Below are 18,056 nucleotides of genomic sequence, written 5' to 3'. Positions count from 1 at the left end.
TTAACCTATAATGGTTTAATTTTTAAATTGTTATTTGGATGGAGAGTTGTCTCATTGGCACTCACGCCACATCTTCCTATATCTATTTGAATATTTGGTTGAAGTATTTTCTTTCTTTTCTAATTGTCGAATTTAAGTTATGTGATATGTTCTTTGTACAAATTTCAAGTTACTAAAGTCCTTGAAGATTAAGTATTTCATGAATTCTAAAACATTTATTTTGCTTATTTCCAATCATTAGTCTTTCAATGTTTTCAAGTATTTAAAACTTTTTGAACAGGGCTTCCAAGAACAGATTATAGGAAGTGCAAGAGAAATTCTGGATATGGTTGACAAAGTGAAAATAGCAGCTAAATCTGAACCAGAAAATCTAGGTTACAGGGTAAGTTAATATAGACAAAGTGAAACTAGCTACATAGCTGCTATATCTAAAACCAGAAGGTCTTGGTAAGTTATTGCAGACAAAGTGAAAGTAGCTGTTAAATCTGAACCAGAAGATATTGGGTTATATGGAAACTTACTGTAGACAAAAGTGAAAGTACAACCCCCATAGTAAAAAAAATGTTACTGTTAATTCCAACACTATTTTAAAGGAAATGCAACAGCCTTCAACTTATTATTACTAATGTAATTGCCTTACATCCCCCATGCATTGCAAGCTGGAATGCCCTTGATTTACTTACATGTACATTGACACAATAAAATTATATACAGGTTACTATGATGGCCAGTTATTTTGAACCAGTTGCTGACGGAGCTGTGGGAGCTGCTTCCCAGTCTACAACATCAAAACAACAGACGCATACGCTGGATCTTACCAAAACAGTCATGGAGTCAGCACTACAGTTCTTATTTGCATGTAAAGAAGGGGGAGGTAATCCAAAAGCCACTCATACCCATGAAAATATTGAAACTGCTGCTGAGAATACGAGGGACGTGTTACAAGATCTGTTACAAGCCATGGAGGAAGCTGCTTCTCAGGCAGGCATGGTTACCAGTATGATTGAGAAAATTACCAAATCTATAACTAAGGTGAGAGTTACTGCCCTTTAAAGTAACATAATCTAAAAACAAAGGTATGAGTTACTGCCCTTTGAAATTGCCAAATTTATTTCGACTGATGGTAAGAGCTTATACTTCCCTTTGAAATTAATTAACGTTAGAGTTATTGCCCCTTAATCTGCTGTTCATTTATGGTTGCATCTTTTTTGTATGTGAACTATTTTAGTACTGTTACTTTTAAAACACTTCTAAAAATGTACTACAATAATATAAGATGTAGCACTTCTAAACTATTGAACAACATTAAACTACAGTACGAGTGAAGTAGATGAAAAGTTATTCAAGAAAATTTTATTTCATATTGACTAGAATAATTTTTATCTCGAGGAACATGCTGTGAAAATGGATTTTCCTTTTAGTGCAAAATTGTAATAAAATGAAATAGTTAGCCTAATTTCAAATGAGAGTCGTGATGTAAACGGAATTTTTCTTGAAATATTCTTTTAGATAAATAATTTTTAAAAAATCAATTAAAAATGAATGTTCAATTTACTTTAATGTTTCATTTGTTTAAAAAAAAGAAGAAAACTGCTATTGTATAAAAATTAGGTAAACAAATTTTAGGATCTGAATTGATTTCTACCCTACATGTAGTGGTAGAGCTATTCAATATACAACTTTGAAGATTTGTTATTCTATATGCATTTAGACAACATTGAGGTTCAGGGTGAGTTGCTTTGAAAGGAAATACCTATAACCAGAGAAATACACAAATGTTTTTACAATCAGAATTCTTCAGCCTAACTTTTTTGCACTCTATCCTGATCTTTCCAGTCTGGGCTATTCCATGAAAATGAATGGGTGTTGGAAGGTCTGGACTTAAAAAATAACCGTTAACCAAAATAATTTCAATTTGAAATTTTGCATACATTGAAGGACTGAGATTGACCTACAATCAAAGTCCTCTAAAACCAATTTCCTTACCTACCGTCCTACATACATTTTAATGGAATAGTCCTCACAGTCTCTTTCAGATTAATCATCCACTTAAATATTCATTTATGAAAGGTCATTCTCAATCATTTATAGGTCCTGGATCCTGGACCTTGGACCTTTACAATATTAAACCTGGCTTTAACCTGTAAAATTTATAAATAGGCTCACTTCTATTGTGTCATTGATAAATTTGCAAATCATTTTCCTGCAATATACAAAATGTAATATGCCGATATGCTTTCTGGTACCATTGGCTTATTGTGGAAGAAAAATCACAACCCTTTGGTCTTAAATGTGATACATTACTTCTTTTCTCCTATTTCTTTGATTTTGTGTAAAAGGAATATATATATATATATCATTTTTATGAAGAGAGATATGTAGAGCTTTTTACTTATGATTACAGCTGATTGAATTTAGTGTGTAGCTAAAGGTAATGTCTTTTGTTAGCTTGCTTGCTAGCTGAACCGTGAAGACATTATTAGGTTAGGTAAAATACCCTCTTTTAAGAAATAACCAATCTACCTTTCTGTAGGACTAGGGTACTTCAATAGGAGGGTAGTGACCTTAATTACTTCACGGTTCAGCTAGCAAGCAAGCCAACCAAAGATATTACCTTTGCCTACACACTTAATGCAATTGGCTGTAACAGTTGAGAGGGGAGAGATATTGTGTTTCACAAGATTCCATGGTGACATCTGTTTCCCTAATAGTTTTTAGATGACATTTAGACAAACTTTTTTTTTTATTCAGTGATCTGCAAAAAAAGATGTCTTCACAGATATTGTCACCTTTTTGATGATATCCCAATATACAATCCAAAGGAAAGCAAGACAATTTAGCATAACAATTTTTTCTAATGAAGAATCGTGATCAAATGGACCCCACGACTCATTTTTTATGAAAAAGTCAAATTATTTTCGTAAAATATAAATTGGCCAAAAATTAAAAATCATTGTTTATTAACTTTTCAGACTGACCAGAAGATCCAGATCAGTGAAACAGAATCGTATGTAGATTTCCAAACCAACATGGTCAGTGTGGCCAAGAAGATAGCCATGACAGCCCAAGACATGGTGGGTAAATCTACCAGTAATCCAGCAGAACTGGGATCATTAGCCAATCAGCTGACAAGAGATTACGACCTCCTGGCTGCCAACTCTGCAGGAGCTGCTGGAGCGTCTGCTAGTTCTGATGTAAGTGTTAGAGAAGCATTTTCATTGGTTGTTAGAGAAAAATTTCATTTTAAAATTGTTTTCAGATAGGCCCCCACAATCATGTGAGAGCCACAGTTAAAATTTTATTAGAAATATTAAGTGGCATTTAACTAAAATCTCATATAAGATTTTATTTAAAACACAATAAGGAATGGATGCAAAATATATTTTAAAGTATTAGAATGTTTATATTTAGACAATTCCTCAGCTTGTACCATTTTAATTTAATCAAGGTCTATTGCATATGTCTATCATTTCATTTCCAGGTGTCTAACAGAATTAGAACTACCGTGATGGATCTTGGAAAGAGTTGTATAGAACTGGTACAAGATTCTGGTAACCTACAGAGCAACCCAGGGGACACCTACGCACAAAGAGACCTGGCTGATCATGCTAGGAGTGTTAATGAGAAGGTAATAGTCATGTTTCATTAATTTTATAAAATCCATGAACAACTGAATACTCACAAATTTAGTTTCAAATCTATTTTGATCTTATTGTAAAACAGCATACTAAAATATCATTTGGTGTTTTGGCTCCAATGACGTTCCATACTTGGAGAAGTCAGCTTTATGCTACTTTATAATTCGAAATTTATGCATGTTCCGTCAACCTGAGGCTATCTAAAGCCATGTTTCTCATTTATAAATTGCCTTTTGAGCACAAATACGGACCTGGAAAATTGAAATCAGATGAAACTCAGTTTTCTGGAGGGGTGGGCTTCCCTTCTGTGACAACACAGGAAGTTCAGAGGCTTAAAACTTGCAAAAATAGTGCAAACCTGCATGCATATAACTGCTAATCTTAATTATTATTGAAATAAACATAAGAAACAACTACTTCTGGTTAACTGTCCATTTAAAGTAAAAAATCAGAAAAAAATCGTTAAATTCCGTATTTTTGGTCCAAATGACCTTCTGCAGACTGATGAAACAAAGATCAGATTCATTCCCACCTAACAACTGTTGGGCTTAATTTGTTATCTAGGGTCCACTCTACATGCAGGCTACAGCTGGGTGCCTTTACCAGTATCCCTGGGTCTTTTGGGGTCAAGGTAAAGGACGACAAATCGTCAAAATTAATGCTTTTTGCACCTGATTACCAACTTTGGGGCAATTAAACCTTTATACTTTGTTTCTTAAAAAATTGTATTCTTTATACTTGATTTCTTACAGGTAGCCTTTGTATTGGCCTCCTTACAAGCAGGATCAAGAGGTACCCAGGCTTGTATCAATGCTGCTAGTACTGTCAGTGGCATCATAGCTGACCTTGACACTACCATTATGTTTGCCACTGCTGGAACTCTGAACAGAGAAGGCGAGGAAAGCTTTACTGATCATAGGTAAGATGGGTAACTGTTATAAAGGGGTTACAAGAAAGAAGAATAATGTTCTTCAATTTTCAAAACTGTTTGTAGGCAGTAAATTGCTGAATGCAAGTTTCACTAAATATTGAGAACTAATTATAATTGGTAAAATTTTGTTTTGATTCTTGTTATAGTTAACCAATGTTCTTATGGGTAGTACACATAAGTTGATAGTTCCAGACTCAAAAGTCACTTAAGAATTGATGACGACTTGATAGTTGACGTCTCAATGCAAGTGCTCCAATGAAATATAGATGATAATAACATTTTATTGTGAATATCAAATTTATTTTGGTTTTTAGAGAGAATATACTGAAGACAGCTAAGGCTTTAGTAGAAGATACCAAAACATTGGTGGCAGGTGCAGCCTCTAACCAAGAACAGCTGGCAGGTGCTGCCCAACAAGCTGTCAAAACAATCACACGATTGGCTGATGTCGTCAAATTTGGGGCATCCTCACTTGGAGCTGACCAACCAGAGGCTCAGGTAAATACAAAGTATCAATAGATGTAAAATGTTGAACTGATTTTAAAATGTTTATGGCATTTTTCTTCTCAAATCTGACTTAATATTTTTCAAAGAGTTGAAATATAATAAGGTTAATACCGTTATATCTGATAAGCTATGTGTTTAGGATAATTCTGGCAATAGTTTGAACTATACACCTTTGTCAATATTTGACAGCACTTGCCAAATATCATAAAACAATTGTTGACTGATGTCAGTAGGTCAAAATCAGAATGTCAAATCACTATATGCTCTACTCAAACACCAAGGTAGATAAGTGTGTTTTTGGTGTAATAAAGGTATGTAAAGGTTTGACCAGCCCAAGAATTTAAACCAATGAAAAGTTAGATAAATGTAGATTTGATATCATATAAGTATGTTTATGTTTAACTTGCAGTGCTAGAATTTTCTATCTGAAATTTGTATTTTAGAGTTTGAGAAATAAAAGCAACATACTGACATATGAAAATATTTTAAATTGTACTTTTGGAACATTTCAGGTGTTATTAATAAACGCAGTGAAGGATGTTGCCTCAGCCTTGGCTGATCTTATCAGTGCTACCAAGAATGCTTCGGGTAAAAGTGTACAAGACCCAGCTATGTTACACCTCAAAGAATCTGCTAAGGTAAATTACTTCCTGGTTTGGACTTCAGAATTCATTTATTTGCTATTTTTAGCTTTTAATTTGCATAAAAAACTGAGGGCATTTATTTATATATTTATTTTTAAGATAGTTGGCGAAGGGTTAAGATCTATATCATATCATCAACTATAGTTTCTGAATGTATTAATTTTATAAATTCAGTTGTTTTATATATTGCATTTGGTTTTGGATACCCTAGAAAGTATTATCCAAGAGGAAAAATAGACAATTATGTTGCTATATTCATATATATATATATATTCTTATATTTCTCTGTATTGAATGATTAGGTATAACTCTCTTAACATAATGTAAACAAACTTTAAAGTAGGGGACTAGGATATAACATTTTTTGCTGAAAATAAAGTGCATAATTTTAAAATGAAGGCAATTTTCTTATAGGGTCATCAAAGTAAATTAATTATAAGCAAAACAGTTTGTATATAAACTGATCAGTTAAATCATTCAAATAAAGAAAAGAAATATTACTAAAGAATTTATTGTTACTGATTTCAGCTTGCATTTTTAAAAAGTATCCATTTACAGAATTATGCAGATTTTCTAAAATAAATATATTAAGAAAATGAACAAGAGATATATAAAACACCATGGTCTTTGTGGCACTATTTGCTGTGGTGACCCTCTTTGGAAATCTGATTAAAATATAGATTATGCTTCCATGCTTTGCTTACAAGGACCTAAAAACACTTCATTCTACTTCCTGTATTACGAACTTTTGGAATCCTCTGATTTTGTTGGATTAAAACACACCTTCACAAAATTGAAGGTGGAAATTTCATTGGCTAATGTAATAATAACCAGAACAAAGAGTAAAAATGGAGTGCAGTGGCTTATCCTTTGAATGAGGGGGTCAGACCTCCCTTCTTTTTTGAAGATTGATGCATTTGAATGGGGAAATATAGTTGGAAGCCCCCCTTTATTCTGGGTTAGGAACCTCCTCTTTTATAGATGGCTGGGTCTGCCCCTGGAGTGTTGTCAGGTCCATGTCAGCAAAGCTTGGACTCACGAACTGTATTTTAATTAGATTGCTATCTTGCTTGCTTTCTATCTATGGAAAAACCTAGATGTATTATGGTTATATTTCAGAAAGCAGATTACGTGTTGAGTCATAGTCCACAGCGGTATCAAATTTCTTGTTCAAGCATGCTCTGAGTGAAAGGGCTTGCAAATAATTTGATTAGTAGAAAATTGCCTTACCATATTCCATGCAGGACTAAAAAAACTTTCAGTGTCTATAGTGAATGTGGTTCATGTGTCATTGTTGCCATGGATGCATTTGTTAACATATACAACTTGGTTTCTCCATAGCAACCATCATGTTAAACCCCTGTTTTAGTAGAATGGAATCCTTTTTATATAAATGTTTGTGTGCTATGCCAACTTTAAATTTTGTTATTTTCAGTGTTTTTTTTGTTTTTTGCAAAACAATTTATTCGAATTGTTCGTATTTGTCTGCAAAAAATATTTTGAAATGAAAATCTCATTTCTTAAGACAGAGTTTAACTTGATTTGTCATTAAACCCAACAAGCTTTCAACTGTATATGGTAAAAGAATTAGAAAATGTTCAGTTTGAAACAAAATTTAATGGTGGCATCATATTTGCCCATTTTACACTGTATCAAGGATATACATGCAAAGCATTGAAATGAATTTAAACTGAATGACCAACAGCATTTGAATCACACAGGCTGTTGTGCCAAAGTTCTCAAAATCTTTGTTTCCTGTGGTGATCCTTGGAAGAAAATCTGCTGGTCCTCACTATTGACTATTTTGCAAAAAACAAAATTGTAATGTTACTATGCAAGATTTGGTAGTCAAACTTTCAGACAACCACTTTTTTGAAATTTAGCAGTGTGTGTATATCCTTTTGAGTTTGTTACAAATATTATGGAGTGTTTATAAGCAGCTTCATTCGTATGTTGTTATTACTAAGATGACTTCTAATACTTTTAATACTACAAGATTGCTATTGTTGTAAATTGTAGAAGGAATTTACCAATTGTCTCTTAACTGGCTATTTTTTTCGTTTTATCCATATCTTTAGCCAATCACTTTATAAATGGTTAAAAGAAGATGGCTTGGTTTATTTTTGTTTTATGATAGATTTTGTCATAAAAAAAATTATTTCCTTTGAAACTCTTCTGTCAAACGGAAAAAGGTTTCGATTTCGTAAATTTTACTGATTCGTGTGACCAAGCTTTAAAGGGAAAGTTTTGATGATTTTTTCGTATTTTTGCAACCTTCGTATAGGGTTGACATGATTTTATAAGAAAAGAACTAAACATATCACTGTACATGCCAATGTTGTTGTTTGTAGATTATATATTTATGTTAGGATGCTTTTGTATGGTACATATCAATCATTAAATTCATAACGTTCATATTTATTTTTAAAAATAATTGGGGTTGAGGGGATTTCAACAAATTGTGTTTAAATAATTCAACATATCAATAAAATTGAAACATTTAAAATTTCATAGTCATTTTTAACTTAAAATAAAATTGAGAATGGAAATGAGGACTGTGTCAAAGAGACAACAACCCGACCATAGAAAAAACAACAGCAGAAGGTCACCATCAGGTCTTCAATGTCTTAACTTGTTTATTTCTCATACACTTATGAAATGGGTTGTAACCATATGATGCTAAGCCTCACTCAGGAAATTATAAATGGCCTTGCTTAGAGAAAGTTTAATAATTTAAAAAAAAAAACAGATCTAGATTTAGATCAGTTATTCTAATATTCAGCACTTTTGGTCTAAGAATCAAAGAAGTTTTGTACCAAATGTAGTGTAATGAGTAAAATCTATCCTTTATTTCTTTTCACGGATGAATTTATCAGATGGTACAAACATAAACAAAATCATTATTTATTAATTGTGAATATTTGCTGTTTTTTAAAAGATGTAATTTAGATAGTTCAATGATGGTGCAGTGCCAAAGTATATTTTGTTTGTCTAATATCTATTTAGTGGTATTGAAATTTAGAATCTATTTTTTGACCCTCTTGTTCTTTCTAAACATGAAATCTTTCTTTTAAACGATATAACATACTCTTTGAAAATTCAAATTAAAAAAATCAAATATATAATTAAATTCATACATTTATTCAACTGGTGATTTCCTTTATGGAAATAAAAGATCAGATACTAATAAACATTTGCAATATAGTAAGAAAAAATGAAAATTTGACAAACAAAATTTTGCTTTGTCCAATTAATTGTTGTTATGATTTCTGTAAAATATCATTTAATGTTTTTACATAAATGTTTAAAACTATTGAGTTTATTATTGGTTATTACGACATATATAACTTTCTTTGACCTACCCTTTTGTTGTATAAAAAAATGACACTGAGAAAAATATTTTCAAAGTTCTGTTTGACAAAGAAAATAACTTTCTTGATGATTGAATATTGTATTTTCAGCCTTGACATGATATTGCAGGCATTTCTATACAATTTTTACATTACATGAGAAAATATTTTACACCTAAGTGCAGAACTACTTTTATGACATTTATAGGTCAAGTGTATCAAAATCTGTGGCAGTTCGCCGTCTGCTTATGAAGGTCAACATTCTGTTAAGTGCTGGTTATAAGTATAAGGAGATGTGGTATGATTGCCAATTTGAAATCTACCCACCAGAATTCAAATGACATGAACACTGATGAATATAATATAAAGAAAAAGTGAAAAATATTAAGATGAACTTGACCTTCAGAATGTCACTTGTTACATGAGAATTTGTCAGTTTCTGATGAAATGTCCCACTCAGGTTTTCTGTTCAAGTAATATTTCTTATGCAATGAAAAAAATCTCTACACTACAGTTGATATCAAACTATTTGTGAAACTATCTGTCACTTACACATACAAGTACAAAACAAAATGTTGTTATTTTACAAACCTATGATACAGAATCCATCCTGTTTACATAAATTCAAGTTTAGCACATGATAAATATTAAAAGTAAGAACTTGCTGTCATCTGCTATTGAAATGATCATTGCCCTAGTATTAATTATCATTAAGTGTAGATATTATGTTTTTGTTGTGTTCTGCTTTGGTAATATTTTTGTTTCAAAGGTGAGGTATATATAAAGGTACTGTAATAAGGCAGGAAATTTAAAAAAAATATTATCAAAGCATATCTGCATACACAGTGTACCCTTGTTGTCATATATAGAAATTTGGTCAAAGAAAATTTTATCAAATGTGAGAACGACCAAATATTCCAAGGTCATTTTCTATATTTTCAATTTGAGTAAAAATGTAAGCCAAGAAAAACTTCAAATTGATTGAAATAACAAGGGAGCACTGTTAGATGCAATTTGATTGGTCAGAACACTTTTTACAAATACAAACAAGGGAGATAAGAAATGATTTACATATTAAAGAATAGTTATTTCCCTTTATAGGTAATGGTAACAAATGTGACATCTCTGCTGAAAACTGTAAAGACAGTGGAGGATGAGGCTTCTAGAGGTACTCAGGCTCTAGAAGGTACAATTGAGGCCATCAACCAAGAAATAAAGGTCAGTAGTCTCCCCTTTCTAAAAAAAGGGGACAATAACTCAAAATCAGATAAGTTATTTCCCCTTTCAAAAATTTTAATATAACACATTTAAATCAAAAAGACTCCTCAAGGTCAACTCACAGTCTGCAGTAATATCCTGCAAATATTTATTAAAGCTCAAGAAGGTTTGACTGTCCCTCTGGTATCTTTCGTCCCTCTTTTTTGGTAAAAGATCTCTCCTTATAAAAAAGCCTGCCAAATCTGTAACTCCAGAACTAGCATTTACAAATGTGTGTTGTCCAGAACCATTCACTAAGTTAAAAATTTCTTTTTTATAGTGAAAATTGCCTATTTTTGAACACAGTAGAACATTTTGAAGGCATATTAATTTTTTTAATTGGTTAATTCTGTATTAATAAATAAACCTTAATGTTTTAAATATTTTTTTCTTTTCAGGCTTATGATAGTACACCAGGCACAGACAAGAAAGCCTCTGCAGAAGATCTGATACGCTTGACCAAACCTATAACCATGGCAACAGCCAAAGCAGTTGCTGCTGGTAATTCATGTCGACAGGAAGATGTTATAGTGGCAGCCAACATGAGTAGAAAAGCTGTGTTTGATTTATTAGGTGTTTGTAAGGTAGGTTATGTGCCTCATATGGTCATTCTGCAAATAGGAGGACATTCTCAAGATACCAAATCTATTACAAATTTTGTTCAAGAGTTGATTAACTGATTGAAATGCTTCATTGCATGTTTTGTGTGTCGTTGTACTTGCTGACTTATCATATGTTTAGTAGTAAATACAGTAGTTTTGCATATGTGATAAATAGCCTGCTGTTTAATCCATATCGCGCAACTTTGATGACATTTTTATGACATTGCGGAAAAAGGACTACAATTTATTAGACTATTGCCAGTCAGCTATCATATTTCAATATTCATTGAAAATAATACAATTGTATAGTGTGCATTGGTTTTACACATGATCTTTTTGAAGTGACAAATTTTCACCATGTCTTTCCATGATAATGATATTTGTAAGGAATTCTCAAGCAACTGAAAGCTTTGCCATTATTATGACATTGTTTTCATTTCCAGAGAATGGACACAAATATAATCTAAACTTTTTAATTGCAGGCTGCTGCGTTAACAGCAGAGACAACAGAAACCAGACAGAGAACAGTCAGAGCAGGACATGCTGCTGCCGTATCCTATAATGAACTGTTACGACAAGTCCATGCTGTAAGTTTAGGGAACCAGCCTGTCATAATCTTCAACTCATATTAAGATTAAGATAAAAACAACATAAAAAACTAACATGATTGTAAATATGTTAAAAAAAAAATGAAAAGTAAGATAAATTGAAATTAGGCGCAGATGAAACACGAAGAGAAGTGAACACTTTGAAAATTGCTACAAAGAAAATGTTTCAGTTTCTTTGCACAATAAAATACAAAATATTACCAATTGGTTTCGTATATATGATGTGATACTTGTACTTTAATTACATTTTGGAAACAGAGCTTATTTTCAGTTCTATTTTAAAACTGTATAACAAACTTATAAGCACTTCTTCAGTGATATCTGAATTTATTTCTGTTTCTTTATCAGTGTGTACAGAAACCCACAGCAGAGGCAAAACACAATCTAATCACTATATCTCGACAAGTGGCTAACTCAGTCACAGAAATTGTTCACTCAGCGGAAGTTATAAAAGGTTTGTTTTATATTATATTGATTTTATCGTACCTCCTTGGGGATGTTCCTTAAAACATACATGGTACTCAGGGAAGGTGGCTTGAAATTTTTACTTAAGATACTTTTTGTGGGCAGCGAAAATATAAATTTCTTAATTTGCTTCTATAGGTGGTTTCCCTATTTTCAAAGTACGTTCACTGAGTGAGTACTATGTGTGTTTTAATGGAGCAGCCCTTAGTTTATCCCCAAATGTCTGTGTGTTTTATCCAGATTTAATTGTGTGAAATGGGAAGAAGTTATTTTATTGACCATAATAAGTTTTTGGACAAAGATGAATTAGTCCAATAATACTAAATAATGCACAAAATAAATAATGTAAAAATAATTTGAGCACATAAGGTGTGTTATAAAAAAAAATGAATGAATAGTTATATGTACATCATATTTATTTCTTGGATTTTACTGATCTTATATTTTAATTTGAAAAAGAAGAAATATTTTAACCTTTTAGCAAAAAAAGAAAATGAGTTAAAAAACATAAATTTAAAAATATCATACTTAGTCCTAGAACATATGTAACATGAGTTTATTACATTATTTTGTGTTGAGATATTTTTTAATTGAATTAAGCATGAGTTTGATGCTTGACGCTTCACATTTTACAATGCTTATCAGCTGCTAAAGTCTTGTTATATCATGGTCATTTCATATACATCTTATTTCTGATAGGACTTTTCAGTTTCTATTTATAGACATATGAATAGCTGTTTCATTTTGTGTGTGTTTTATAATTCTAATTATTATTTATAAGATTATTCAAAATTAGAAATAGAATTCTCAGATTTTTTTGACTGAACAAAAGATATTACTAATGGAATTAACAACAGAGCTTAAGATAATAGGAAATATATCAAGCTTTTACTTATGTTTGTTTTCTTGTGGCAAAGCAAAGAGTAATTTTAAAGATTATATAAATTGAAAGTATCAATTTCCCAAAGTATTTTCTCTGTGATATTTAGAAAAAAACTAACCAAAAAAATTAGGAATTTACAATTATTGATTAGAACATTTAAAGATCTTATTTACATGAATGCCGAATTTCCCATAGTCTCATTCTTACATTTATGTCTTGTGTTTGACGATTATGTGTGTGCACATTTTTGTTTTGTTCTACAAGACCACATGCTTTCCTTTTGTTTTTAGTCAATAATATGTACGATAGAAGTAAAGGAGTGCCGCGAGCAGTTTTCTTGGGTAATTTTTGTTTTGCACGCAGTCATTTTACGTTGTTTTTTAATTCCCAAGTAGATCCTTTAGACAGCCCCTCATGAGATCAGCACGATTTGTTTTGTTGCTGTGGTTTTATTATACATTCGTCACTTGAAACGATTTTTATATTTTCCTGAACGAAAAAAGTATTTTCCCCATATTTTTTTTATGATATACATTATTGTAATTATACTTAATATTTATTATTTGTTAGCTTTACAACTAGGTAGGTGACAATACAATACCCTTCCCAATCAAATATTGTTTACATGTAATAATGTTGTTATTATATTTTAATATAAATATTATTTATCATATAATTTTATTTAGCCATTTATTTTTTTTTAACAAAAAAGGATTAGTTTTTGATAGTATAAATTCAAGTCTTTTTAGTAAGTAAAACAGCCATTAGTTGCAAAGTTCTGCCTATTATATTTTAATGACGATTGATTTTTTTTTTTAAATTGTTCCATTATCTCCCTTACTTTGAAGAGTTATCTTCTTTTTGTTACTGTTATGTATGTCTGTGAAATTTGTGGAAATGTGCAGGCCATTCATTCCAATGATTGTTTCTCAAGCCTACACAAGTTGTTGGAATTGTGCATCTGAGAAAAAAATCTGATAAAAGCCTTATTTCTTGTTATTTCAAATTTCATTACAATTATCTTTTAGTCTGATCTCTCTTAAATAAAATAAGAACAAATGTGTGACATTATTTTGAGTGTAATGTTGCTCATTTTGGAAAATTGAAAGATAGAAAAGACCTCAATGTGTCATTTTACGATTTTTCTTACGCTTTAATATCTAAATAAATAGAATAGAACAAATTGATCAGAAAAAAGATACTTGCCTGCACAATAGGCTTGAGAAAAAAACCAATCAATTTTGAATGGCCTTAATTGTAATTATTCATAATTTTACTGCTGATTGTGACTTTTGCTTGATTTGTCAGTGTTCAAAAAACATTTCCAAATGGTCATAAGAACTTAATTTTATTTTTAAGGCTTTCAATTTTATGAATATTTCATATGATCATTTTATCATCAGGCATGCAATTGTTAAAAAGTCTGAAATCTGAAATTTTCACAAATTATGCTGTTTGTGTAATATGTGATTTTAATCAAAAGATTTTTTTGTGATTTGGAAAAATCTTTTGTTGATGAAAAAAAAAATAGGAACAATAGTTTTTGATTTATTTATATATATTTAAAGAAGAAATTATATAGAATCTAAATATATATTCGATATTATTATCATATTGCCTTCCTGCAGCAAATCACATGGGTTTGGTAATTTATCACTACTAACTGTCTATTATTAAAAGTTTTATTTTTAGAAGCGCTTCCGTTAATTGCCATTTAATAGAATGTAGTTGGTTCATTAAATGATGTGGGTACCAGTTTATATGGCAAAAGTTGCTAATTTTAAAAACAATATTAAAATTGAGGAATTGATTTTTAGATAATGAAACCCATTTGATGATAATGAACCCTCACATTCTTATATATTTTTTTCAGATAGAAAGTATTACTGCTTCTTCATTTTATTTATAACTTTTATTAGAATTTAGTCTAAAAAAGACTGGCTATTACTTTGCCTTAGTGATCTTGAATAGTCAGCAATTTAATATGTATGACTTGAGTGACCAGCAGTGGTCAATCTGTTTATATAATGTGATTATTTTCCTCTACAGCCAACAATGAAATAAGATGGTCATATATTGTCCCAGGTAACCAACATGGAATGCCAATTGTTACTGGTTCCCTGTTTAGTGGAAATGGCCATGGAAAGTGACAACTGTTTAAAATTAGATAACTTCAGACATGGTTAAAAATTGCTTTCCTTAACAATTTCAAAATTTTGATAATAAGAATAGCTTTGTAGCTAGAGGGAACGCCTTTCCATGGCCATGTAATGATCTTCAAAGTTTTAAGGGAACCAGTCTGAATGCCAGTAGGATAGTTGAGTTATCTCCCCTTTGATGTTGTTTATTAGTTTCTAAGGAAAGTGTTGATAGGTTATTAATCGTACTTTACTTACAAAGGTCAAAAATACAAATCAAACACAATATGGTCAGAACTGCTGATCACTAACTAATATCAATTTGCAGTTACTTTGATTGCATATGTCCAACTTGAGAAAAAATCCACACGACCCAGTGCTTTTGAGAATGTTGAATGATTTTTTTTTTCCAAATTAAAAGGATATAATAATTTGATTTCACTTATTATTATCCAAAATGTAAAATACAGTGAGCCTAATGAAGAGTAGTTTACAGCTAATTTCCTAATGCATGTAAAGCAAAACTCTGGTTGGCGTGCTTGCTTTATTTGTATAATTGTTTATACAAGCTTTGTAAATAAGATTTGCATCTTTAAACAATATATAGTCAAAGTTTTACCTTGTATATATAATATTTGAATTTAATTGGGTGTTATCCTACTGGTAATGATTATACAATATAAAAAAAAAAAAAAGCAAGCAAATTAACTCAATTATTGCTCTACATGCTTTAGGAAATTAGCTGTAAAGCATGCATCTGTTATATGACCTGATATTATTGTACTGAATGCCTTTCTTACTAACAGTTAAATAAAGTGTTCATTAAAGATGTTAGTTAATGCATTTACTTTTAAAGTCAGTAGTTAGTAGAGAATACCTTCTACAGGTTTTGTCCTGGAAGTCCTTGACCTTTGTTTTGACCTTTGTTTTAACCTTTGATTTGACCTTTGATAAACAGAGAAATATAAGCAATTGTTGTTAATGAAAAAATGTATTGGCTAACACATATGCAGCTGAGATTAAACCATTGCTCATTATTCCATTATTTCCATGTGTTGCCCTATAATTCTGCATGAGTACTTTCTTGCATCAGAAATACACAGTATGTTTTCATTATGATGTTAACCCCTACACCAAATTAAGTGTCCATTCCCATCAAAACCAACTATGGCATGATTGATATATAGACCACGATGTTAACAGCATGAATTACCTGAGATGTTAAATGCTACTAAGCATGGATTCAGAAAGTTAAATTGCATCCTCATCATTGACAGTTTTAGTCTCCTCTTAAAAGACTAGATACCTTATTTAAAACCTATGAAAGCATTGCACTTTATACAAGTAGGACTGTGGGTAAAATTTTGTTGTGATAACATCAAAGTGAAGATAGCATTTAAACATTGATTAGGAGATTGTTTAACCAATCACTAGGATGCATTGAAATCATAGAAAATATTTCCCAGGATGCATTAGATTGTGCAGTGGTACCCATTAGAAGAAGCACATATATGGATTTCTGTCTAAGTTTCAACATGAAATTAATATAGGTTGTTATAAGATGAGAAATAATAAAAAAGGCTAAGTTCTAGTGAAATATGTTCACAACTCATTATTTTTCATGATAGAACTGGATATGTCTTGTATACACTTTGGTAATGTGATGTAAGAAGTTAAATACATGTATTAATTTAACATATCATGTATATTTGTAGGTTCTGATTGGGTAGATCCAGAAGACCCTACTGTGATAGCGGAGAATGAATTACTGGGAGCAGCTAACTCTATTGAAGCAGCTGCTAAAAAATTGGCATTACTTAAACCAAGACAAAAAGCTAGGGTAAGGTTTTGACAGACTGTGTATTTTTTATTGTTTCTGGGAAACTTATTTTCGTGGATTTGTCATATTGGATTAACGGTTTTAACCATAAATTTCAAAGCAAATCAATTCAAATTATCTTTTGACCTTAAGCAGTTTGTCAATATTTTGAAATCAAGTATCTACAAAATAAATATACATGCCTAGAAAATCAACCTTACAATGTTAGAGTATATCTAATTTGAAACTTTTCCCTGAGCAGAAATATAATTTTTTGTATTCAATCCACGAAAATTTGTTCCCACTGTAAAGGAATATTTCCACACTAATTTTTATACGCATAACTTAGTTATTTACTAACATCATTAACCCAATAAGTCTGTTGATTCAAGGATATTTGGATATTTTGTTGGATAGATGGTTCTATTTAGCCAGGTTGCACTGTACAGTATTCACAATAGGAACATGGTTTTAAATGTTGGATTTAGACACACTGTAGATTATATTTGATTTTATTTCACTGTATACTAACATTGGTGAAGGATAACAGCTAACTACTGTCAGATATGTTTGATATATTTGGTGGTAGATAATAGTCACCGAGTATCAAACATGTCATGATAGTGGCACGCAAATAACAGCGGTGGAGGGTTGTTTGTCATGATAGTGGCACGCACATAACAGCGGTGGTGGGTTGTTTGTTGTGACAGTGGCCAGCGAATAACAGCGGTGGTGGGTTGTTTGTTGTGACAGTGGCCAGCGAATAACAGCTGTGGTGGGTTGTTTGTTGTGACAGTGGCCATTGAAGAACTGTGGTGGTGGGTTGTGTGTCTTTATAGTGGCCAGCAAAAAACAGCGGTGGAGCTTTTTTTATGGCCAATTTTTACAGAGGTGGGTAGTTGTTTTAGTCAGAACAGTGGCAAGCTAATAACAGCGGTGGTGGGTTGTTTGTTATCAGAATTTGTCAAGTTCTACAGAGGATGTGGGTTGTCTTAAATAGACTAACCAAGTTCTACAGAGGATGTGGGTTGTCTTAAATAGATTAACCAAGTTCTACAGAGGATGTGGGTTGTCTTAAATAGATTAACCAAGTTCTACAGAGGATGTGGGTTGTCTTAAATAGACTAACCAAGTTCAACAGAGGATGTGGGTTGTCTTAAATAGATTAACCAAGTTCTACAGAGGATGTGGGTTGTCTTAAATAGATTAACCAA

General features: G+C 31.4%; 1 protein-coding gene across 14 annotated transcripts in view; it reads left to right on the top strand.

Annotated features, from left to right (window-relative positions):
- LOC134718714 (talin-1-like) overlaps positions 1-18,056 on the top strand; it is a 146,274-nt gene that overhangs the window by 109,798 nt on the left and 18,420 nt on the right. For 12 of the 14 annotated variants that reach the window (XM_063581395.1, XM_063581392.1, XM_063581383.1 and 9 more), the window contains 13 exons: positions 281-382; positions 715-1,032; positions 2,973-3,194; positions 3,482-3,628; positions 4,391-4,557; positions 4,884-5,067; positions 5,589-5,714; positions 10,172-10,288; positions 10,726-10,911; positions 11,412-11,516; positions 11,886-11,991; positions 14,935-14,970; positions 16,739-16,863. In XM_063581395.1, coding sequence (XP_063437465.1) covers positions 281-382; positions 715-1,032; positions 2,973-3,194; positions 3,482-3,628; positions 4,391-4,557; positions 4,884-5,067; positions 5,589-5,714; positions 10,172-10,288; positions 10,726-10,911; positions 11,412-11,516; positions 11,886-11,991; positions 14,935-14,970; positions 16,739-16,863 — 1,941 coding nt within the window. Of the gene's footprint in view, positions 1-280; positions 383-714; positions 1,033-2,972; positions 3,195-3,481; positions 3,629-4,390; positions 4,558-4,883; positions 5,068-5,588; positions 5,715-6,839; positions 7,780-10,171; positions 10,289-10,725; positions 10,912-11,411; positions 11,517-11,885; positions 11,992-14,934; positions 14,971-16,738; positions 16,864-18,056 lie in introns of those variants that run through there. The other 2 variants (XM_063581394.1, XM_063581397.1) reach the window with 2 other exon arrangements.

This window comes from Mytilus trossulus, chromosome 5 (assembly GCF_036588685.1).
Source record: "Mytilus trossulus isolate FHL-02 chromosome 5, PNRI_Mtr1.1.1.hap1, whole genome shotgun sequence".
Classification (NCBI taxonomy): Eukaryota; Metazoa; Mollusca; class Bivalvia; order Mytilida; family Mytilidae; genus Mytilus; species Mytilus trossulus.
The sequence above is the reverse complement of the archived record's forward strand: the minus strand, read 5'-3'. Positions and strand labels throughout refer to the sequence as shown.